Source organism: Oncorhynchus mykiss, chromosome 12, assembly GCF_013265735.2.
Source record: "Oncorhynchus mykiss isolate Arlee chromosome 12, USDA_OmykA_1.1, whole genome shotgun sequence".
Lineage (NCBI taxonomy): Eukaryota > Metazoa > Chordata > Actinopteri > Salmoniformes > Salmonidae > Oncorhynchus > Oncorhynchus mykiss.
Window position 1 is genome coordinate 52,628,637 of NC_048576.1, and position 24,299 is coordinate 52,652,935.

Sequence of the window (24,299 nt, forward strand, 5' to 3'; positions counted from 1 at the left end):
GGTGTGTCCTTAGGTGGTGGAGAACCCTGGCCGGCACCAAGGTCACAATGAAGAACCCAGGAGCTGCAGAGAACCAACGGTTGGTGGCGTTATTGGAGGATGCACTGGGCAGGGAGATGCGCCTCTGGAAAGTGCCAGTCTTCAAGAACAGCTGCATTCAGGTATATGGGCAACCATCTTGACTGAGCCTAATGTTTGACACAGTCTGACACATTCACCACACACCCCTGCAAAGTTCTGACCTCTTGATTCTTTCCATCGCACACAGGGTACTGACATTACCCCATTCCAACTGCAAGATGTGATCCTCTGGCTGGGTGAAATGTGCAGACTGTTCAACTTCTGTCAAGAAACATTTGCTCTTGGAGTCTGTGTTCTGAATAGACTTCTAGCAACAGTGAAGGTATGGAAATCCTCTGTTCTTGAAAATAATTCACAGCTCACATTCTGCTAAATTCTAGAGGTGCTAAATCACCTTCTGTTTCAGGCATCGCCCAAATACCTGAAGTGTATCGCCTTCACCTCTCTGATTCTCTCAGCAAAAATCAATGAGGAGGATGAGGTGGGATTTTTATCTCTTGGAAGTTTAGCAAAACATAATTGAACATAGAGAACATAAGTTTATTCTTTCTTATAAATCAAAATAAAACACAACTCTAGTTTAATACAATATGTTTATTAGCTCCCTTGCTGATGTCTGTTGAAACAGGTGATTGGATCAGTCAAGGGCCTTGTTGTGCAGAGCGGATGCAACTTTTCAACAGCGGAGATTCTTCGCATGGAGAGGATCATACTAGATAAGCTGAGCTGGGACCTGTATACCGCAACGCCAATCGACTTCATTCACATCGTAAGTAGCCGTGAACACGTCCTCACTGCTTTGACAGGCTCAAACACGGTACAAAAGCACAAGGGAACACACGCTTCATCTTGTCAAAGATGGCCAATGTTAACATCTCCCCGATAAGAGTATTGGTCCTAGAAATTGTGCATTGATTTGACTTGTGTCCACCTGTGATATGTCTCTGTCCACACCTGACACCATTGACAAGCGGTCATCTAAAACAAGGTGATTAAGTGCAATTTAGAGCTAAGATCAAGCCAAGGCACTTATCTGATTTACCTCCAGTAGTAAAGCAGAAAGTAGAACCCTGTTATTTAACAAGGGGAGAGGCTTTTAAGATATAATTTGTCCAACCCTAACCCACTTCCAATTACAATTTTAACATAAATAAGAATTTGCCTAGACTTGCCTAGTTTCAAAAGGTTAAATCAAATTAGATTAATTGGACTAGTACTGTGCTGTCATGTATGCATATTTATTTTCATTAAAAAAAATGCCATGCTGTATAGATTGTTTATGGCACACTGGAGTTTGACATCTTGGAAAGATCCATACTTTATACTACACACCACAAACTGGAAGTCAAATAAGCATCAAACACTAACTATTACCAGACATATTTCATCCTCAAGTCTAGTAGTAGACGTCTCTGCAATGTTACCATGGCAGACCACAACCATTGGCCAACATCCTTGAACAGAATTCTATTGGTGTGAAGTAAAACTTAAGGGCAGTTTCATTGTTTCACACCAGAGCCAATGTGAGAATTTCCTCAAATTATAACATAAGATTGTTCTGAATACTGAAACATTTCAGAGATTGATGAATGTCTCACCAGTTAGTTGTGTGTAGATTTTAGTTTAATCCATAAGAACTATTCCATATTGTCCTAGCTCACAATAGGTTTATTACAAAAATACAAGTATTGTAGAATTCAAAAAAGAAACATGATACAAAGAAAATCTAGTTAAATAAAAATAAATTCTCTAATACTTTTCAAATAAACTTTCCAACAATTACATTCCCCTGAAAATGTACTTTGCATTCAGCAACCGAAATAGTGGTCATATCTCCATTGTCTTTCAAACAACAATGGGTACTACAGGAATATTGTCACATACTTTCCACCATAACACAGTTGTATGATTGAGCTGTGGATTCAAAGATGAGCTCTTTCAACATTTCCACTAGATCTGTTAAACGACAACCTGAAATTCTAAAGTGTTTTTCCTTTGCTCAAACAACATGGCTGACTATTTGCTAAAGAGTGGAGACATGCAAATGCATTCACAATTTTGTGACAAAGAAGAAGAAAAAAAGGTTTGGGCATTACAAATGTAGCCCCCCCATGTTGGTTTTACACTAACAGTCTTAAAACAGGGAGACAGACTAGCACTGCACACAGCAAAGAGGGCATCACACCCCAGGCAAGGAAAGGGGGCAGATGGGGGGGTTACTAAGAAGATAATGTAATATGGGAATGGCTGTTAAAGAGAAGATGTGGAAAGTTGTCCGTGATCGATATGAATTGTGACGAATGAATGAATGAAACAGTGGATATGTATTAATGATGGTCTCCATCTTCTGTATTTTGTGATTATTGCAGTTCCATGCCCTGTTGATCTCTGGCCACCCCCACCTTTCATCTGTGGGTGCTCATTCTCAGAAGAGGCCTTGCCTCCAGGCGGCATTGTGGACTAGGCAGGTGCAGCACTGTATGGCCTGCCACCAGCTATCACAGTTCAAAGGCTCCACACTAGCCTTGGCCATCATTACCTTGGAGTTGGAGAGGCTCACCCCAGACTGGTTCTCAGTCTTCACCGATCTGCTGAAGAAAGCACAGGTAAGACACGCCACATCTCCCAATGGCGCTATCACCACCCCTCACACTGTTCAAAACACTTGGCTGTTTGCTGTCATGCTTTTGTGTTTGCAGTGTAATTATGCAACCAAGTTGGTGCTCATGTAAGTAAACATTAGGGAAGTATGTTGGACCATATTACAAGTCAAAAGTTGACACAACTACTCATTCCAGGGTTTTTCTTTGATTGTAATATTTTCTACATTGGAGAATAATAGTGAAGACATCAAAACTATGAAATAACACATGGAATCATGTAGTAACCAACAGTGTTAAAAAAAACAAAAATATTTTGAGATTTCTTCAAAGTAGCCACCCTTTGCCTTTGACAGCTTTACACACTCTTGGCATTCTCTCAACCAGCTTCACCTGGAATGCTTTTCCAACAGTCTTGAAGGAGTTCCCACATATGCTGAGGACTTGTTGGCTGTTTTTCCTTCACTCTGTGATCAAACTCATCCCAAACCATCTCAATTGGGTTGAAGTCGGGTGATTGTGGAGGCCATGACATCTGATGCAGCACCATCACTCTCCTTGGTCAAATAGCTGTTACCCAGCCTGAAGGTGTGTTGGGTCATTGTCCTGTTGAAAAACAAATGATAGTACCACTAAGCGCAAACCAGACTGGATGGTGTATCAATGCAGAAGGCTGTGGTAGCCATGCTGGTTAAGATAATGTCACCAGCAAAGCACCATCACACCTCCTCCATGCTTCACGATGGGAACCACACATGCAGAGATCATCCGTTCACCTACTCTGCGTCTCACAAAGACGGAACCAAAAATATTACATTTGGACTCATCAGATCATAGGACAGATTTCCACCGGTCTAATGTCCATTGCTCATGTTTCTTGGCCCAAGCAAGTCTCTTCTTCTAATTGGTGACCTTTAGTGGTGGTTTCTTTGCAGCAATTCGACCATGAAGGCCTGAGTCTCCTCTGAACAGTTGATGTTGAGATGTGTCTACTTGAACTCTGTGAAGCATTTATTTGGGTTACAATCTGAGGCTGGTAACTCTAATGAACTTATCCTCTGCAGCAGTGGTAACTCTGGGTCTTTCTTTCCTGTGGCACTCCTCATGAGAGCCAGTTTCATCATAGCGCTTGATGGTTTTTGCAACTGCACTTGAAGAAACGTTCAAAGTTCTTAAAATGTTCTGTATTGACTGACCTTCATGTCTTAAAGTAATGATGGGCTGTCGTTTCTCTTTGCTTATTTTAGCTGTTCTTGCCATAATATGGACTTTTACCAAATTGAGCTATCTTCTGTATACCACCACCTACCTTGTCACAACACAACTGATTGACTCAAATGCATTAAGGAAAAAAATCCACAAATTAACTTTTAACAAGGCACACCTGTTAATTGAATTGCATTCCAGGTGACTACCTCATTAAGCTGGTTGGGAGAATGCCAAGAGTGTACAAAGGCAAACGCAAGGCAAACGGTGGCTACTTTGAAGAATCTCAAATATATTTTGATTTGATTAACACTTGTTTTGGTTACTACATGTGTTATTTCATAGTTTTGATGTCTTCACTATTATTCTACAATGTAGAAAAATAGTCAAAATAAATAAAAAATAAAAAAAACTGAGTAGGTGTCCAAACCTTTGACAGGTATAAATCTTTCTTTCAGTTCACAATAACAGCTTTTTTCTCACTTTTCTTTTGTATTTGGTCTTTGTATTTGTACGTTCCTGGTTAAAAAAAAAAAAATGCCGTCCATAAATTTTTTTTATATTTCAATCTTATTTTTTATTACAGTTGAGTTAAAAACAATGGAACCCACACAATCGACATCTGTCATAAGGTGTTTTTATTTTTACTAAACCTGTTTGCCTTGTCTGAGGAAATCACTGTGTGTTTTTCTGCTCCAGATTCAGAGCATGGAGTTCATCCACTGCAAGGAGATGGTGGACGAATACCTCACCAGCCTGGAATTCTCCCTACCAGCCAATGCAGTGTACATATTTGACAGCACCAAGATGACCAAGCTTCAGGATGAGGTGTCCTGGGAGCCTGCGGGCAAACCGGGTCTCGGGCAGTCCAGGAGGGGAAAAGGAAGCCAGGGGGAGGGGGATACAGACAAGTTCTACGATGGTTTTAGGTGCCTATACAACGAGGGGTTGGCTCTGGAGGTCGACGGGGACAGTGATACTAATATCCTCCATGAGGCCCACCAGAAGAATGTGTCCCCCTGCCCACCTCTCCACCCTGCTGTGAGCTAATATCCTGTTGGACTGAACCTGTCTGCATGTGTTGGGAATTGTTTTTATTTAGTTGAGGACCAAGAATACCTTGTCAGGAACTTGGTATTGCCTCTTCCATGACCTATTCAGCACTTTGATATTTAGAGGAGCTTTTTATATACATATAATTTTATAATTATATTTTTCAAGACTCATCTTTTGTTTTTACTTTGTTGTACTAAAACATGTTTGTTCTGTTGACCTTTCAAACAAGTTAATCACTATAGCTACTTTTACAAAATGCTTTGATTACAAATGACAGTGCTGCAAAGACATGAAATTCTTTCATTTTAAAGCTAGTCACATCTCAATGTGTGGGACTGTTATAACGTGCCTCTTTACTTACCACATTGAACTGATGTGTTATAGTTATACAGTGGAGTATTGTAGTGCTTTCGACTGTGAAATACATTTTTTTTGTGTGTGTGAAGTTATAACGTAAATGGTGTTCCGTCGTTGATGTTACACTGTTTTCCAAAGTGAAAAGCGTTCATTTCTTATCTCTTTGGTTGTCAGAAAAGGCAGCTATGTTACTGTTATGTTATCTCCAGAATAAAAGCTATGACAAACGTTCAATTTCATGACCACCATCTCTTCTTTGTAACTGAAACAAGAAGATCTATGAGTTTTCAATAAGCTGTCCACATGTATCCATCCCTTTCTACCCATCATAACCTTAAAAGTTGTATGTAGACCCTGAAAAAAAAGAATGTATTCTATGCACAAATTCTATGAAGTCTGCTGTTTCAAGTGTTCATGGTAAATGGATGACAGCTCTCTGTTCTACTTCAGGTTGGTTCAAGACCACAATGTACCAGCCTTTCGTAAACTTTTTTGTTGTAAATCATGTGGTGGGGGAGAACGCACACAGCAACTTCCTCTTTCACTCTTGTTTACTTCTTAATAGCAGAGGGTTATACTTTTTACTGTAAGGCTAAGATGGGCTCTCTCCATTTTGTTCTGTTGGTCTACAACTTATATAATTAGTGTACAGATGCCAGATCTTAACTTAAATCTCTCTCGTTGCAGATAACTTTTCTGATGCAACAGGAAATTCAAATGAGCCTTGTGATTGGCTAAACATGAGCAGTTCTCTTTCTCCGTTCTGAGGCAGTCAAAGTCCTTGGGATCCTGGCTTGCTATCTTAGGGTGTTTTCACATACACTACATGGCCAACAGTATGTGGACAACTGCTTGTCAAACATATTCCAAAATCATGGGCATTAATATGCCATTGGTCCACCCTTTGCTGCTATAACAGCCTTAAACAGCATTGACTCTTCTGGGAAGGTTTTCCACTAAATGTTGGAACATTCCTGCAGGGACTTGCTTTCATTCAGCCACAAGAGCATTAGTGAGGTCGGGTACTGATGTTGGGCAATTAGGACTGGCTCGCAGTTGGCATTCTAATTCCTCCCAAAGGTGTCCGACAGGGTTGAGGTCAGGGCTCTGTGGAGGCCAGTCAACTTCTTGTACACCGATCGACAAACCATTTCTGTTTGGACCTCGCATTGTGCACGGCGGGAGCATTGTCATGCTGGAACTGGAAAGGGCCTTTTCCAAACTGATGCCACAAAGTTCAAATCATATCACATTTTATTGGTTGCATAAATGTTTAGCAGATGTTATTGCAGGTGTAATGAAATGCTTGTGTTCCTTGCTCCAACAGTGCAGTAATATCAAATCTAAAAAGTAAAATAATGGAATTAAGAAATATATAAATATTAAGAGGAGCAAGTAGTCTGTAGTAGAAATACAGTACCAGTCAAAAGTTTGTACACACCTACTCATTCAAGAGTTATCCTTTATGTTGACTATTTTCTACAATGTAGAATAATAGTGAAGACATCAAAACTGTGGAATAACACATACGGAATCATGTAGTAACCAAAAAACTGTTAATCACTAATATATTTTATATTCTTCAAAGTAGCCATCCTTCGCCTTGATGACAGTTTTGCACACTCTTGGCATTCTCTCAACCAGCGTCACGAGGAATGCTTTTCCAACAGTCTTGAAGGAGTTCCCACATAAACTACCAGTCAAAAGTCTTAGAACACCTACTCATTCAAGGGTTTGTTTTTATTTTTTACTATTTTCTACATTGTAGAATCATTCTCTCAACCAGCTTCACCTGAAATGCATTTCCAACAGGCTTGAAGGAGTTCCCACATATGCTGAGCACTTGTTGGCTGCTTTTCCTTCTCTGCGGTCCGACTCATCCCAAACCATCTCAATTTGGTTGAGGTAGGGGGATTGTGGAGGACAGGTCATCTGATGCAGCACTCCATCACTCTCCTTATTTGTAAAATAGCCCTTACACAGCCTGGAAATGTGTAGGGACATTGTCCTGTTAAAAAAACAAACTCCTCCATGTTTTACAGTGGGAAATACACATGCGGAGATCATACGTTCACCCACTCTTACTCTGCACCCTGATCTCTCTTTTGACGAACATATCAAGACTGTTTCAAGGACAGCTTTTTTCCATTTACGTAACATTGCAAAAATCAGAAATGTTCTGTCCAAAAATGATACAGAAAGGTTGGTCCATGCTTTTGTTGCTTCTAGGTTAGACTACTGCAATGCTCTACTTTCCAGCTACCCGGATAAAGCACTAAATAAACTTCAGTTAGTGCTAAATACGGCTGCTAGAATCCTGACTAGAAACAAAAAATGCGATCATATTACTCCAGTGCTAGCCTCCCTGCACTGGCTTCCTGTTAAGGCAATGGCTGATTTCAAGGTTTTACTGCTAACCTACAAAGCATTCCATGGGCTTGCTCCTACCTATCTTTCCGATTTGGTCCTGCTGTACATACCTACACGTACGCTGCGGTCACAAGACGCAGGCCTCCTAATTGTCCCTAGAATTTCTAAGCAAACAGCTGGAGGCGGGGCTTTCTCCTATAGAACTCCATTTTTATGGAATGGTCTGCCTACCCATGTGAGAGACGCAGACTCGATCTCAACCTTTAAGTCTTTATTGAAGACTCATCTCTTCAAAAGGTCCTATGATTGAGTGTAGTCTGGCCCAGGAGTGTGAAGATGAACGGAAAGGCACTGGAGCAACGAACAGCCCTTGCTGTCTCTGCCTGGCCGGTTCCCCTCTCTCCACTGGGATTCTCTGCCTCTAACCCTATTACAGGGGCTGAGTCACTGGCTTACTGGTGCTCTTCCATGCCGTTTCTAGGCGTTGTGCGTCACTTGAGAAGGTTGAGTCTGGGTTGGCGCCCCCCCTTGGGTTGTGCCGTGGTGGAGATCTTTGTAGGCTATACTCGGCCTTGTCTCAGGATGGTAAGTTGGTGGTTGAAGATATCCCTCTAGTGGTGTGGGGTCTGTGCTTTGGCAAAGTGGGTGGGGTTATATCCTGCCTGTTTGGCACTGTCCGGGGGTATCATCGGATGGGGCCACAGTGTCTCCTGGCCCCATCTGTGTCAGCTTCCTGTATTTATGCTGCAGTAGGTTATGTGTCGGGGTGCTAGGGTAAGTCTGTTATATCTGGAGTATTTCTCTTGTCTTATCCGGTGTCCTGTGTGAATTTAAGTATGCTCTCTCTAATTCTCTATTTCTCTCTTTCTTTCTCCCTCTCTCTCTCGGAGGACCTGAGCCCTAGGACCATGCCTCACAACTACCTGGCATGATGACTCCTTGTTGTCCCCAGTCCACCTGGCTGCTGCTCCAGTTTCAACTGTTCTGCCTGCGGCTATGGAACCCTGACCTGTTCACTGTGATTACTATTATTTGACCATGCTGGTCATTTATGAACATTTGAACATCTTGGCCATGTTCTGTTATAATCTCCACCCGGCACAGCCAGAAGAAGATTGGCCACCCCTCATAGCCTGGTTCCTCTCTAGGTTTTTTCCTAGGTTTGGGCCTTTCTAGGGAGTTTATCCTAGCCACCGTGCTTCTACACCTGCATTGCTTGCTGTTTGGGGTTTTAGGCTGGGTTTCTGTACAGCACTTTGATATATCAGCTGATGTAAGAAGGGCTATATAAGTAAATTTGATTTGATTTTGACATAGACACAGAGGTTGGAACCAAAAATCTCAAATTTGGACTCCAGACCAAAGGAAAAATGTCCACTGGTCTAATGTCCATTGCTCATGTTTCTTGGCCCAAGCAAGTCTCTTTTTCTTATTGGTGTCCTTTAGTAGTAGTTCCTTTGCAGCAATTCGATAATGAAGGCCTGATTCACACAGTCTCCTCTGAACAGTTGATGTGATGTGTGTTGATGTGTCTGTTACTTGAACTCTGTGAAGCATTTATTTGGGCTGCAATCTGAGGTGCAGTTAACTCAAATGAACTTAACTCTGGGTCTTCCTTTCCTGTGGTGGTCCTCATGAAAGCCATTTTCATCATAGCGCTTGATGGTTTTTGTGACTGCACTTGAAGAAACTTTCAAAGTCCTTGAAATGTTCCGCATTGACCTTCATTACTTTAAGACTTTCATGTCTTAAAGTAATGATGGGCTGTCGTTGCTCTTTGCTTGTTTGAGCTGTTCTTGCCATAATTTACCAAATAGGGCTATCTTCTGTATACCACCCCTACATTGTCACAACACAACTCATTTGCTCAAACACATTAAGGAAAGGAATTCCACAAATTAACAAGGCACACCTGTTAATTGAAATGAAGCTGGTTGAGAGAATGCCAAGAGTGTGCATAGCTGTCATCAAGGCAAAGGGTGGCTACTTTGAAGAATGTCAAATGTATTTTGATTTGTTTTACACTTTTTTGGTTACTACATGATTCCATGTGTGTTAAGTCATAGTTTTGATGTCTTCACTATTATTCTGCAATGTAGAAAATAGTAAAAAATAAAGAAAAACCCTTGAATGAGTAGGTGTGTCCAAACTTTTTACTGGATATATATATATATAGTATATCTGAAGAAAACATGGATAGAATAGTGTATGTACAGCAATAGTTGAATACAGCATATTCAGGGCATTCAGAAAGTATTCAGCCCCCTCACTCTTTCCACAGTTACGTTACAGCTTTATTCTAAAATTGATTCAATTATAATTTTTCCCTCCTCAACCAACACACAATACCCCATAATGACAAGATAAAACAGGTTTCTGACATTTTTGCAAATGCATAAAACCTTCAAAAACATAAATACCTTATTTATTTAAGTTTTCAGACACTTTGCTAAGAGACTCAAAATTGAGCTCAGGTGCATCCGGTTTCCATTGATCATCCTTGAGATGTTTCTACAACTTGATTGGAGTCCACCTGTGCTCAATTCAATTGATTAGACATTATTTGGAAAGACACACACCTGTCTATGTAAGGTCCCACAGTTGACAGTGCATGTCAGAGCAAAACCTAAGCCATGAGGTCGAAAACATTGTCCATAGAGCTCAGAGGCAGGAATTTGTCGAGGCACAGATCTGGGGAAGGGTACCAAAAAATGTCTGCAGCATTGAAGGTCCCCAAGAACAGTGGCCTCCATCATTCTTAAATGGAAGACTTTTGGAACCACCAAGACTCTTCCTAGAGCTGACTGCCCAGCCAAACTGAGCAATCGGGGGAGATCGGCCTTGGTCAGAAGGACAACCATCTCTGCAGCACTCTACCAAACCAGGCCTTTATGGGAGAGTGGCCAGCCACTCCTCAGTAAAAGGCACATGACAGCCCACTTGGAGTTTGCCAAAAGGCACCTAAAACACTCAGATCATGATGAAACTAAGATTAAACTCTTTGGTCTGAATGCCAAGAGTGACGTCTGGAGGAAACCAGGTACCGTTCATTACCTGGCCAATACCATCCCTAAGGTAAAGCATGGTGGTGGCAGCATCACCGGCAGGGACTGGGAGAATCGTCAGGATCAAGGGAAAGATGAACGGAGCAAAGTACAGAGAGATCCTTGATGAAAACCTGCTCCAGAGCGCTCAGGACCTCAACCTGGGGCGAAGGTTCACCTTCCAACAGGACAACAACCATAAGCACACAACAAAGACAACACAGGAGTGGCTTCGGGATAAGTCTCTGAATGTACTTGAGTGACCCAGCCAGAGCCCAGACTTGAACCGGATCAAACATCTCTGGAGAGACATGAAAATAGCTGTGCAACGATGCTCCCCGTCCAACCTGACAGAGCTCGAGAGGATCTGCAGAGAAGAATGGGACAATCTCCCCAAATACAGGTGTGCCAAGCTTGTAGTCATTGTCCCATTCTTCTCTGCAGATCCTCTCAAGCTCTGTCAGGTTGGACGGGGAGCGTCGCTGCACAGCTATTTTCATGTCTCTCCAGAGATGTTTGATCCAGTTCAAGTCTGGGCTCTGGCTGGGTCACTCAAGTTAATTCAGAGACTTGAAGAATCGCTGCCAAAGGTGCTTCAACAAAGTACTGAGTAAAGGGTCTGAATATGTACAGTTGAAGTCGGAAGTTTACATACACTTAGATTGGAGTAATTAAAAATTGTTTTTCAACCACTCCACACATTTATTGTTAACAAACTATAGTTTTGGCAAGTCGGTTAGGACATCTACTTTGTGCATGACACAAGTAATTTTCCAACAATTGTTTGCAGACAGATTGTTTCACTTACAGTGCCTTGCGAAAGTATTCGGCCCCCTTGAACTTTGCGACCTTTTGCCACATTTCAGGCTTCAAACATAAAGATATAAAACTGTATTTTTTTGTGAAGAATCAACAACAAGTGGGACACAATCATGAAGTGGAACGACATTTATTGGATATTTCAAACTTTTTTAACAAACCAAAAACTGAAAAATTGGGCGTGCAAAATTATTCAGCCCCCTTAAGTTAATACTTTGTAGCGCCACCTTTTGCTGCGATTACAGCTGTAAGTCGCTTGGGGTATGTCTCTATCAGTTTTGCACATCGAGAGACTGACATTTTTTCCCAATCCTCCTTCCAAAACAGCTCGAGCTCAGTGAGGTTGGATGGAGAGCATTTGTGAACAGCAGTTTTCAGTTCTTTCCACAGATTCTCGATTGGATTCAGGTCTGGACTTTGACTTGGCCATTCTAACACCTGGATATGTTTATTTTTGAACCATTCCATTGTAGATTTTGCTTTATGTTTTGGATCATTGTCTTGTTGGAAGACAAATCTCCATCCCAGTCTCAGGTCTTTTGCAGACTCCATCAGGTTTTCTTCCAGAATGGTCCTGTATTTGGCTCCATCCATCTTCCCATCAGTTTTAACCATCTTCCCTGTCCCTGCTGAAGAAAAGCAGGCCCAAACCATGATGCTGCCACCACCATGTTTGACAGTGGGGATGGTGTGTTCAGTGTGATGAGCTGTGTTGCATTTACGCCAAACATAACGTTTTTCATTGTTGCCAAAAAGTTCAATTTTGGTTTCATCTGACCAGAGCACCTTCTTCCACATGTTTGGTGTGTCTCCCAGGTGGCTTGTGGCAAACTTTAAACAACAATTTTTATGGATATCTTTAAGAAATGGCTTTCTCTTGCCACTCTTCCATAAAGGCCAGATTTGTGCAATATACGACTGATTGTTGTCCTATGGAGAGAGTCTCCCACCTCAGCTGTAGATCTCTGCAGTTCATCCAGAGTGATCATGGGCCTCTTGGCTGCATCTCTGATCAGTCTTCTCCTTGTATGAGCTGAATGTTTAGAGGGACGGCCAGGTCTTGGTAGATTTGCAGTGGTCTGATACTCCTTCCATTTCAATATTATCGCTTGCACAGTGCAATGTTGGGATGTTTAAAGCTTGGGAAATCTTTTTGTATCCAAATCCGGCTTTAAACTTCTTCACAACAGTATCTCGGACCTGCCTGGTGTGTTCCTTGTTCTTCATGATGCTCTCTGCGCTTTTAACGGACCTCTGAGACTATCACAGTGCAGGTGCATTTATACGGAGACTTGATTACACACAGGTGGATTGTATTTATCATCATTAGTCATTTAGGTCAACATTGGATCATTCAGAGATCCTCACTGAACTTCTGGAGAGAGTTTGCTGCACTGAAAGTAAAGGGGCTGAATAATTTTGCACGCCCAATTTTTCAGTTTTTGATTTGTTAAAAAAGTTTGAAATATCCAATAAATGTCGTTCCACTTCATGATTGTGTCCCACTTGTTGTTGATTCTTCACAAAAAAATACAGTTTTATATCTTTATGTTTGAAGCCTGAAATGTGGCAAAAGGTCGCAAAGTTCAAGGGGGCTGAATACTTTCGCAAGGCACTGTATAACTCACTGTATCACAATTCCAGTGGGTCAGAAGTTTGGAAAACAACTTGGAAAATTCCATAAAATTATGTCATGGCTTTAGAAGCTTCTGATTGGCTAATTGACATCATTTGAGTCAACTGGTGGTGTACCTGAGGATATATTTCAAGGCCTACCTTCAAACTCAGTGCCTCTTTGCTTGACATCATGGGAAAATCAAAAGAAATCATCCAAGATCTCAGAAAAAAACATTGTAGACCACAAGTCTGACTCATCCTTGGAGGCAATTTCCAAATGCCTGAAGGTACCACGTTTATCTGTAAAAACAATAGTACGCAAGTATAAACATCATGGGACCACGCAGCCGTCATACTGCTCAGGTAGGAGACGCATTCTGTCTTCTAGAGATGAACGCACTTTGGTGTAAAAAGTGCAAATCAATCACAGAACAACAGCTAAGGACCTTGTGAAGATGCTGGAGGAAACGGGTATGAAAGTATCTATATCCACATATCCTATATCACCCCTGCTCCAAAACCGCCATGAAAAAGCCAGACTACGGTTTGCAACTGCACATGGGGACAAATATTGTACTTTTTGGAGAAATGTCCTCTGGTCTGATGAAACAAAAATAGAACTGTTTGGCCATAATGACCATCGTTATGTTTGGAGGAAAAAGGGGGAGGCTTGCAAGCCGAAGAACACCATCCCAACCGTGAAGCACAGGGGTGGCAGCATCATGTTGTGGGGGTGCTTTGCTGCAGGAGGGACTGGTGAACTTCACAAAATAGATTGCATCATGAGGGAAGAGAATGATGTGGATATACTGAAGCAACATCTCAAGACATCAGTCAGGAAGATAAAGCATGTTTGCAAATGGACAATGACCCCAAGCATTCTTCCAAAGTTGTGGCAAAATGGCTTAACTTCTTGGGATAGGGGGCAGCATTTTCACTCTTGGATGAATAGCATGCCCAGAGTGAACTGCCTCCTACTCAGTCCCAGATGCTAATATATGCATATTGTTATTAGTATTGGATAAAAAACACTCTCGAGGTTTCTAAAACTGTTTGAATGATGTCTGTGAGTATAACAGAACTCATATGGCAGGCAAAAACCTGAGAAAAAATCCAAACCGGAAGTGGGAAATTTGAGGTTTGTAGTTTTTGAACTCAGCCCCTATCGAATTCACAGTGGGTTATTAGGCAATTCCTAGGGCTTCCACTAGATGTCAACCGTCTTTAGAATGTTGTTTCAGGCTTCTCGTGTGAAGGGGGGCCGGATGGGAGCTGTTTGCCTAAGGGGTCTGCCAGCAACCTCGTTCTCACACGCGCATTTCACGTGAGAGGTATCTCTCGTTCCATTGCTTTTCTACAGACAATGGAATTCTCCGGTTGGAACATTATTGAACATTTATGATAAAAACATCAAAAAAATTGATTCCATTCTTAGTTTGACAAGTTTCTTTGACCTGTAATATAACTTTTTGAATTTTTCGTCCGACTGGACCTGAACCCGCTTTTGGATTTGTTTACCAAACGCCATAACAAAAGAAGCTATTTGGACATAAATGGACATTATCGAACAAAACAAGCATTTATTGTGGAACTGTGATTACTGGGAGTGCATTCTGATGAAGATCATCAAAGGTAAGTGAATATTTATAAAGCTATTTATGACTAATGTTGACTGCGCAACATGGAGGATATTTATTTTGGCTGGTTTGGGCTCTGAGCGCCGTTCTCAGATTATGCTTTATCCGTAAAAAAAATTAAAAATCTGACACAGCGGTTGCATTAAGGAGAAGTGTATCTAAAGTTCCATGCATAACACTTGAATTTTCATCAACATTTATAATGAGTATTTCTGTGAATTCATGTGGCTCTCTGCAATATCACTGCATGTTTTGGAACTTCTGAACATAACACGCCAATGTAAAATAAGATTTTTGGATATAAATATTAACTTTACCGAACAAAACATACATGTATTGCGTAACATGAAGTCCTATGAGTGTCATTTGAGGATCATCAAAGGTTAGTGATTAATTTTATCTCTATTTGTGCTTTTTGTGACTCCTCTCTTTGGCTGGAAAAATTGCTGGGTTTTTCTGTGAGTTGGTGGTGACCTAACAGAATCGTTTGTGGAGCTTTTGCTGTAAAGCATTTTTGAAATCCGACACTATGGCTGGATTGACGAGAATTTTATATTTAAAATGGTGCCTAATACATGTATGTTTGAGAATTTTGATTTATGAGATTTCTGTTGATTTGTCCCAGTAAGTTAAGGATAACAAAGTCAAGGTATTGGAGTGGCCATCACAAAGCCCTGACCTCAATCCTATAGAAAATGTATGGGCAGAACTAAAAAAGTGTGTGCGAGCAAGGAGGCCTACAAACCTGACTCAGTTACACCAGCTCTGTCAGGAGGAATGGGCCAACATTCACCCAACTTATTGTGGGAAGCTTGACCCAAGTTAAACAATTTTAAAGGCAATGCTACCAAATACTATTTGAGTCCCAGTATGTACTGGGAATGTGATGAAAGAAATAAAAGCTGAAAGAAATCATTCTCTCTACTATTATTCTGACATTTCACATTTTTAAAATAAAGTGGTGATCCTAACTGACCTAAAAACAGGGAATTTTTACTAGGATTAAATGTCAGAAATTGTGGAAAAACTGCATTTAAATGTATTTGGCTAAGGTGTATGTAAACTTCCAACTTCAACTGTAAATGTGATAGTATTATTTTTAATACATTTGCAAAAATGTCTAAAACCTGTTTTTGTTTTGTCATTATGGGGTATTGTGTGTAGATTGATGAGTGGGAAAAAACAATTTCATCCATTTTAGAATAAGGTTGTAACATAACAAAATGTGGGAAAAGTGAAGGGGTCTGAATACACTGTACATATGAAATGGGTAAAACAGAAAGGAAAATGCCGCACACTGCTCATGGCTCATGTCCCAGGTGATATGTATTAACAACGTTTCAACCCTTAGGTCTTCATCAGGCATCCATATCCCAGGTGGTGGTGGAAGGGCAGTACTCAGTGACATCGCATTAATTTGTTTTCCATGAGTTTGCCTGCAACTCCAGCACTTGCGGAACGTACCTGGATGTGCTTATGTTCTTCAGCTTTTGTACTAAAACAGTATGTTTACACATGTTTAAACATTATTAAAGTGACCAGTGTTCCATGTCTATCTACACAGGGCAGCAGGGCTAAGTAACCCGGAGGTAGCTTAGTCTCGTCCGAGACTGCCGAGCAGCTCCCCCGGGACTGCCACGCAGAACAGAAGAAAATATCAGCGCATGGCAAGAAGCTCGAGATTTGCCCATGGAAATAACAGGGAAAATTCTAGAAAGTTGAGTGAAGTTAACACTATCAATGTTTCCCTTTACTGTGACAATTGTGATCGAATCAACGCGATATTAGCCACTTTTAATGCAACATACCGAAACAAAACGAACTATGCAAGAGATGTTGTTGTAGGAAGAACGCATCGGGGTAGGATTCTATTGCGCACGACTCAGCCCATACTCTACACAGACCAGTGGGGTATTTTGAGACAGGCTTGAATAAACTAAATAGTCAATAGGCAGAGGATGGAATAATTTATTTTTCTCTGTAATAATGGTAAGGGAATAACAATGCATTTTATTTTGTTGATTGGTTTCTTGCAACAAACATTTGTTACCTTAATGTCAAGCTCTGCATATTGTTTTTCAAAAGTCTCATGGAATGTAGGCCTACATTGAACACCACACATTGGCTGTTACTGTAGACTGAACGATGGAAATGGCTGTTCTATGTTAAAATGTTATGGGATGCATTTTCTCCATTGTTTTTGATGGTAGGCGACTCTGGTAGGCCTATATTATGATCAAATAGCCTCAGTAGCATAATGCCACTGTTAAAAAAAAAAACAAAGCGGGTAAAGCCTTAGTGTTGTCCATGCAGGAAGGTGCACATCATTTTCACAACGTTCAAGTTTGCGCTCAGCAGACCTGAAATATGTTCGGTGTCAATATAAAGTTTGGGAAACATTGCTAGTGACAGTGACTAAGTTCAGGGTCGGAAAGGGGGGGTACCTAGTCAGTTGTCCAACAAATGTGTCTTCCACATTTAACCCAACCCCTCTGAATCAGAGCGGTGCGGGGGGCTGCCATAATCGACATCCACGTCTTCAGGCCCGGGGAACAGTGGGTTAACTGCCTTGCTCGGGGGCAGAACGACAGATTTTTACCTTGTCAGCTCAGGGATTTAATCCAGTACTGACTACTGTGGCGGGCCAGGCGCAGTGCACGCTGACACAGTTGCCAGGTGCACAGTGTTTCCTCCAACACATTGGTGCGGCTGTCTTCCAGGTTAATTGGGCATTGTGTCAAGAAACGGTGCAGGGTGGTTGGGTTGTGTTTCGAGGGACGCACGGCTCTCGACCTTCGCCTCTCCTGAGTCCATATGGGAGTTGCAGCTATGCGACAAGATTATAACTACCACAAAATTGGGTTGAAAACTGGGTAAAAAAAAAAAGATTAAAAAATTCTCTGGTCTTGAGGTAGAAGCTGTTATTCCGTCTCTCTATCCAAGCTTTGATGCACCTGTACTGACCTTGCCTTCTGGATGATAACTGGGTGAATAGGCCATGGCTGAGGTCCTTGATGATCTTGTTGGCACAGGATCGCCTAGAATGTCATTGTATGCTGTAATGTTGAGATTTCCCTTCGCTGGATCTAAGGGGCCCGAACCATGGTGATCTTAGTGTGGCTGCTCGGCCATGGAAACCAATTTCATGGGTTCTTGTACTGACATTGCTTCCAGAGGCAGTTTGGAACTCAGTGAGTGTTGAAACCGAGGAGAGACAGTTTTTACACACCTCAGCACTCGGCGGTCCTGTCCTGTGAGCTTGTGTGGCCTAGCACTTTGCGGCTGAGCCGTTGTTGCTCCTAGACGTTTCCACTTGAAAGACTTTGGTTGCAAGCAGGACTAAGGCAGAGAGGAAGAGGCGAAGTGAGAGGGCTCACTCTCGCCAAAATAAGCCCAATGTGTTTCATATGCGGCTGCTCGCCCACGTTTTATAGTATTTGCAGAGGTGGGTAGAGTACTGAAAACTTAAGTAAAAGTACTGTCACTTAATTGTAATTTGCTCAAGTAAAATTTGACTCCTTAAACTACTCAAGTAACAGTAAAAAGTATCCGGCCAGAAATCGACTTAACTAGGGAGCGGCAGGGTAGCCTTGTGTAGAGCATTGGACTAGTAACCAAAAGGTTGCAAGTTCATATCCCCGAGCTGAGAAGGTAAAACTGTTGTTTTGCCCCTGAACAAGGCAGTTAACCCACTGTTCCTAGGCCGTCACTGAAAATAAGACTTTGTTCTTAACTTGTCTAGTTAAATAAAGGTAAATAAAAATAAACTGTGACAGCAAACCAAAAGGACAACTTCGTGCAATTTATTTGACATTAATCTATCATTAAAGCCTGACAACACCATCTTGCAGATGTCCCCCAGCACAGGTACTCTCCCATGAAGACTGACATTAAACAAAGTCTGTAGGCTGTAAGTTACAGTTTCAATTATAATAATTCAGTATCGACTTAATCTATCAATGTGCACAATTTCATAATGGTACTCCAGACATTGGAAGAAATACATGTTACAATATCATTTGAGGTATGTGATGGTGAAATCATACTAAAAAGATTTACACCAAGTGTGATGTAAAATGTTTCATTCAGAATGAACAGGTAAGTGTTACAACAGTCAATACCGAATTTTCACCATTTATGTTACCAGTATGCAAATTAGACATTTTCACCATGGAATGAAATTGATGTCGTGTTTTATTTTGCCTTTTCCTAACCTGCTATGAAATGTGTCTTCATCTTCCAAATATCTCCTTTCCACTGAGGGGTATTTTATTTCCTTGAGAGAGCAAGAGTGAGAAATGTGTGGGAGGATGCTGAGCTGAACTGACCCATTGATCCAGCTAACATTAGCTACCTACATGGTTGACACAGCTAGCTAGCTTAGACAGTTTACGTAGTGGCAACCTAATATGATAGCTACTTCCACACACATCTGATTAATCTATTCAAGCGTTGTGCCAATGACAAAGGTCGCTAGTTGACCAACTAACAGATCATATGAGCTAAAAACAGGAGATTCAACTTTTTGTCAGATTCTGGGTTTGCCAAAGCTAGCTAAGTAGCCATTTGATTTGTACTTCTCCTCAAAACACAATTAACAGTAGAATATCTTAGAAATAGTTATCTTACTCCAGAAATATATTATTAAAAGGCCGAAGGTAAAGTGCAACTTACCTCTGATCACGTCTGGCTAAGAACCCAAAAACAAAAATATGAAGACACCTGCTTCACTTCAATAGTCATACAGATTTAAAGGGGAACCAATAGTATCAATTCATGTAAATATTTTTTTAATCATGTTTGGTTGGGAGGTTTGTGTCTGTCAGCAATAATATAATAAATCTACACTGACAAAAAATATAAACGCAACATGTAAAGCGCTGGTCCCATGTTTCATGATCTGAAAAAAAAAATCCACACAAAATGTTTATTTCTCTCAGATTTTGTGCACAAATTGGATTACATCCCTGTTAGTGAGCGTTTTATCCTTTGCCAAGATAATCCATCCACTTGACAGGTGTGACGCATCAAAAAGCTGATTAAACAGCATGATCATTACACAGGTGCGCCTTGCTGGGGACAATAAATAGGCCACTAAAATGTCCAGTTGTGTCACAACACAATGCCACAAATGTCTCAAGTTGAGGGCGGTGCAATTGGCATGCTGACTGCAGGAATGTCAGGCAGAGCTGTTGCCAGAGAATTTAATTATAATCTACCATAAAGCCCCTCCAACGTTGTTTGAGAGAATTTTGCAGTACGTCCAACTGGCCTCAAAACCGCAGACCACGAGTAACCACGCCTGCTCAGGACCTCCACGCCCGGTTTCTTCACCGGAAAAACTCATTTTTATTGGTGGGCTTGGCTCCCCAGTCGGTGCACCCCTGCCCAGTCATGTGAACTCCATAGATTAAAGCTTAATGAATTTATTTCAATTGACTTATTTCCTAATGAACTGTAAGGCAGCAACATATAAGACATTGTTGAATGTTGCGTTTTATATATTATTTTTTCAGTATATGTAACGAAAGGGATTTGGTCAATTGAAACTTAGTAAAAAGTCAGTTACTTCCCCCAGAAATTAGAGAGTAACTAGAAAAGTACTAGTTCCTCCAAAAATATTAAGGGCATTTGTGGACCAGATTCAAACTCAAGACTACTCAGGCACGTGTGCCATTGTCAGTGGCTGTACCCACTGGTTCATGGAAGGAACTGAAATAACCTTTAATTTATTTTGCCTATTGGTTGCCTTAAACATAGAATAAAACAATTGATCTAAAGAAACAGATTTTCCCCTAACGAAGAATACATTATCCCCTACAAATATTGTCCATTTATTATAATCCACAAGTGGCGCTCTGTAGCTTGCACGTAGCATACATAGGCTACTTGTACTGACAACCAGTGAATCTGCAGTCTAAATTATTGTGTAGACTACTAACACAGCTACCAGCTGACTCCTAGCGTCAATTCTAAATACACATTCAAAATCCTTATTGTGCAAGATTATTTTCCTCCTACGACGAAATGGGTCATATTAGGATCTGACGTCTGTACATTATAAACTGTTTAAACATAATTAGAGCAGTAAAGATAAATGTTTTGTCATACCCATGGTATACGGTCTGATATGCCACAGCTTTCAGGGCTCGAACCCCCAAGTTTATCAAATCATGGGATAGGGAGACATCCAATGCGATGGTTGCATTTATTTTCAATGAAAACGAGTACTTCTAGTCTTTCGACATAAACATTTCTATTGTTAGTCCAGGCCTCTTAGTTTCTGCATTGTATATGGGCCGTGTAAACTGACACCACTCACATACTCATGTCAATGGCTTACGGTACATCACAATTAGACAACATACAGGATAGTGTGCTTTATCATATCCATTTTTCATATCTGCATTTTAATAAAGCCAAGTAAGTTCTGAAAATATTCACATACAGGTTTCTGGATTAACATAAAACAGCACCAGAAATGATTGCATATTTTTAATATTTAGTACTAGTATACTTGATGGTACCTACATATACCGGTTTGCAAAAATATAAATATACAGGTACTGTACTTAGTTACGTTATTGCTATGCAGGATTAAGGTCTGGCCTTGTTTGGCTCAGAATTCAGACCCCACTCTGAGGTGTACGGCCATTGTCTTATGTCAGATAGCGTAATGAAATGTCTACACTGTCGGTTGAATGTCACGTAGGAGTGACGCCACCTGATGTAAGACAATGGTGTTTGGCTGGTGAGGAGTCGAGTCCACCTACACTACCAGTAAATGCTTATCCGTTAACATTACATTAACTGACAATATGGGAGAACAAGGTAACAACACAAGTTAGTACCAAAAAACAGTGAAGTTCAAAGTCCATGATTTGTTGTTGTGCCTTCTGTTATAAATCAGTGATGGTGAGCAAAACACATCAGTAAGTCTCAAACTAGAAAAAGAACAAGATGTATAAAAAAAACATGTTCCAAATTATAACATTAATGATCCTAGAGAAGGGAATGGCCACTGTCAGCAAGTTAGCTCTCTCGGTCTCCTGTCCCATCAGGGTCTTTGGTCCATGTGCACAATGTCATGAAGGAATGTCAAAAAACAAACGTTGACGTCACTATGATGATGGAAGACAAATCCATGGTCGGCTTGGCATACTGGGCTCATACATTAACTGAAAGAAAATGACAAAGAAAATGACCACAAATGACAAAATAAAGTGAATGGAAACACACTGTGGAGTGAAATTATGCAAATCATATACATTCCACATTCACATGCTTTCAGAAAAATGTATGACTTCATGAAGATGAAGTATAATGAAGGTGAAAGAGAAGACAGAAAAAAGAAAAAAATAAGGTCAGAAAATGTGTGGATTGTGCCTCAGAGAATCAATATAATGTCAGTACAGAATAATTAATGAAGGAGTGATAATTCAGAGCTGTCAGGGGAGGGAGCCCTTCAACTCCATTTTGAAGACCACTCATGAAAAATGCCAGTGTAAATGTAAAGTTCTAACAAAACTGTTACGAAGAGATCGAAATTTACACAATAGTTACCGGGAGGAAAATGGGGGAGCGTCATGCCTTTTCAATTTCAATTTATTTATTTTTTTAAATGGGGGGGGGTAATATGTTTTTTTTTGTTTAGTCCAGGGGAGGGTCGTGTAATTTGTAAATGGATGAAATTCCACATGCTCAGGGTTTGAGAATTAGTTTCTTATTATAGTATCTCATGTGTGCCCAATGCTGCCCCTCATCCCCGATTCTCTGCTGGGTGCGCAATATCTAGCACGCCTAGTGTGGTCTCAATCAAATGATCCATGGCCTAGGCTATACAACAAGCATGCTGGGAGAAGCACAGGGCAAAGTTATATTTTTAAGAAAATGTACAGTGCCTTGCGAAAGTATTCGGCCCCCTTGAACTTTGCGACCGTTTGCCACATTTCAGGCTTCAAACATAAAGATATAAAACTGTATTTTTTTGTGAAGAATCAACAACAAGTGGGACACAATCATGAAGTGGAATGACATTTATTGGATATTTCAAACTCTTAACAAATCAAAAACTGAAAAATTGGGCGTGCAAAATTATTCAGCCCCCTTAAGTTAATACTTTGTAGCGCCACCTTTTGCTGCGATTACAGCTGTAAGTCGCTTGGGGTATGTCTCTATCAGTTTTGCACATCGAGAGACTGACATTTTTTCCCATTCCTCCTTGCAAAACAGCTCGAGCTCAGTGAGGTTGGATGGAGAGCATCTGTGAACAGCAGTTTTCAGTTCTTTCCACAGATTCTTGATTGGATTCAGGTCTGGACTTTGACTTGGCCATTCTAACACCTGGATATGTTTATTTTTGAAACATTCCATTGTAGAGTTTGCTTTATGTTTTGGATCATTGTCTTGTTGGAAGACAAATCTCTGTCCCAGTCTCAGGTCTTTTGCAGACTCCATCAGGTTTTCTTCCAGAATGGTCCTGTATTTGGCTCCATCCATCTTCCCATCAATTTTAACCATCTTCCCTGTCCCTGCTGAAGAAAAGCAGGCCCAAACCATGATGCTGCCACCACCATGTTTGACAGTGGGGATGGTGTGTTCAGCTGTGTTGCTTTTACACCAAACATAACATTTTGCATTGTTGCCAAAAAGTTCAATTTTGGTTTCATCTGACCAGAGCACCTTCTTCCACATGTTTGGTGTGTCTCCCAGGTGGCTTGTGGCAAACTTTAAACAACACTTTTTATGGATATCTTTAAGAAATGGCTTTCTTCTTGCCACTCTTCCATAAAGGCCAGATTTGTGCAATATACGACTGATTGTTGTCCTATGGACAGAGTCTCCCACCTCAGCTGTAGATCTCTGCAGTTCATCCAGAGTGATCATGGGCCTCTTGGCTGCATCTCTGATCAGTCTTCTCCTTGCATGAGCTGAAAGTTTAGAGGGACGGCCAGGTCTTGGTAGATTTGCAGTGGTCTGATACTCCTTCCATTTCAATATTATCGCTTGCACAGTGCTCCTTGGGATGTTTAAAGCTTGGGAAATCTTTTTGTATCCAAATCCGGCTTTAAACTTCTTCACAACAGTATCTCGGACCTGCCTGGTGTGTTCCTTGTTCTTCATGATGCTCTCTGCGCTTTTAACGGACCTCTGAGACTATCACAGTGCAGGTGCATTTATACGGAGACTTGATTACACACAGGTGGATTGTATTTATCATCATTAGTCATTTAGGTCAACATTGGATCATTCAGAGATCCTCACTGAACTTCTGGAGAAAGTTTGCTGCACTGAAAGTAAAGGGGCTGAATAATTTTGCACGCCCAATTTTTCAGTTTTTGATTTGTTAAAAAAGTTTGAAATATCCAATAAATGTCGTTCCACTTCATGATTGTGTCCCACTTGTTGTTGATTCTTCACAAAAAAATACAGTTTTATATCTTTATGTTTGAAGCCTGAAATGTGGCAAAAGGTCACAAAGTTCAAGGGGGCCGAATACTTTCGCAAGGCAT

General features: G+C 40.9%; 1 protein-coding gene across 3 annotated transcripts in view; it reads right to left on the reverse strand.

Annotated features, from left to right (window-relative positions):
* Window positions 1–1,300: 1,300 nt before the first annotated feature.
* The window catches only part of LOC110537756 (septin-8-A), a 47,811-nt gene continuing 24,812 nt past the window's right edge, over window positions 1,301–24,299 (reverse strand). Inside the window, exon 10 of one of the 3 annotated variants that reach the window (XM_021624122.2) lies at window positions 1,301–2,672. In XM_021624122.2, coding sequence (XP_021479797.1) covers window positions 2,507–2,672 — 166 coding nt within the window. In that variant the 3' untranslated portion in view covers window positions 1,301–2,506. Of the gene's footprint in view, window positions 2,673–20,978; window positions 21,966–24,299 lie in introns of those variants that run through there. The other 2 variants (XM_021624123.2, XM_021624125.2) reach the window with 2 other exon arrangements.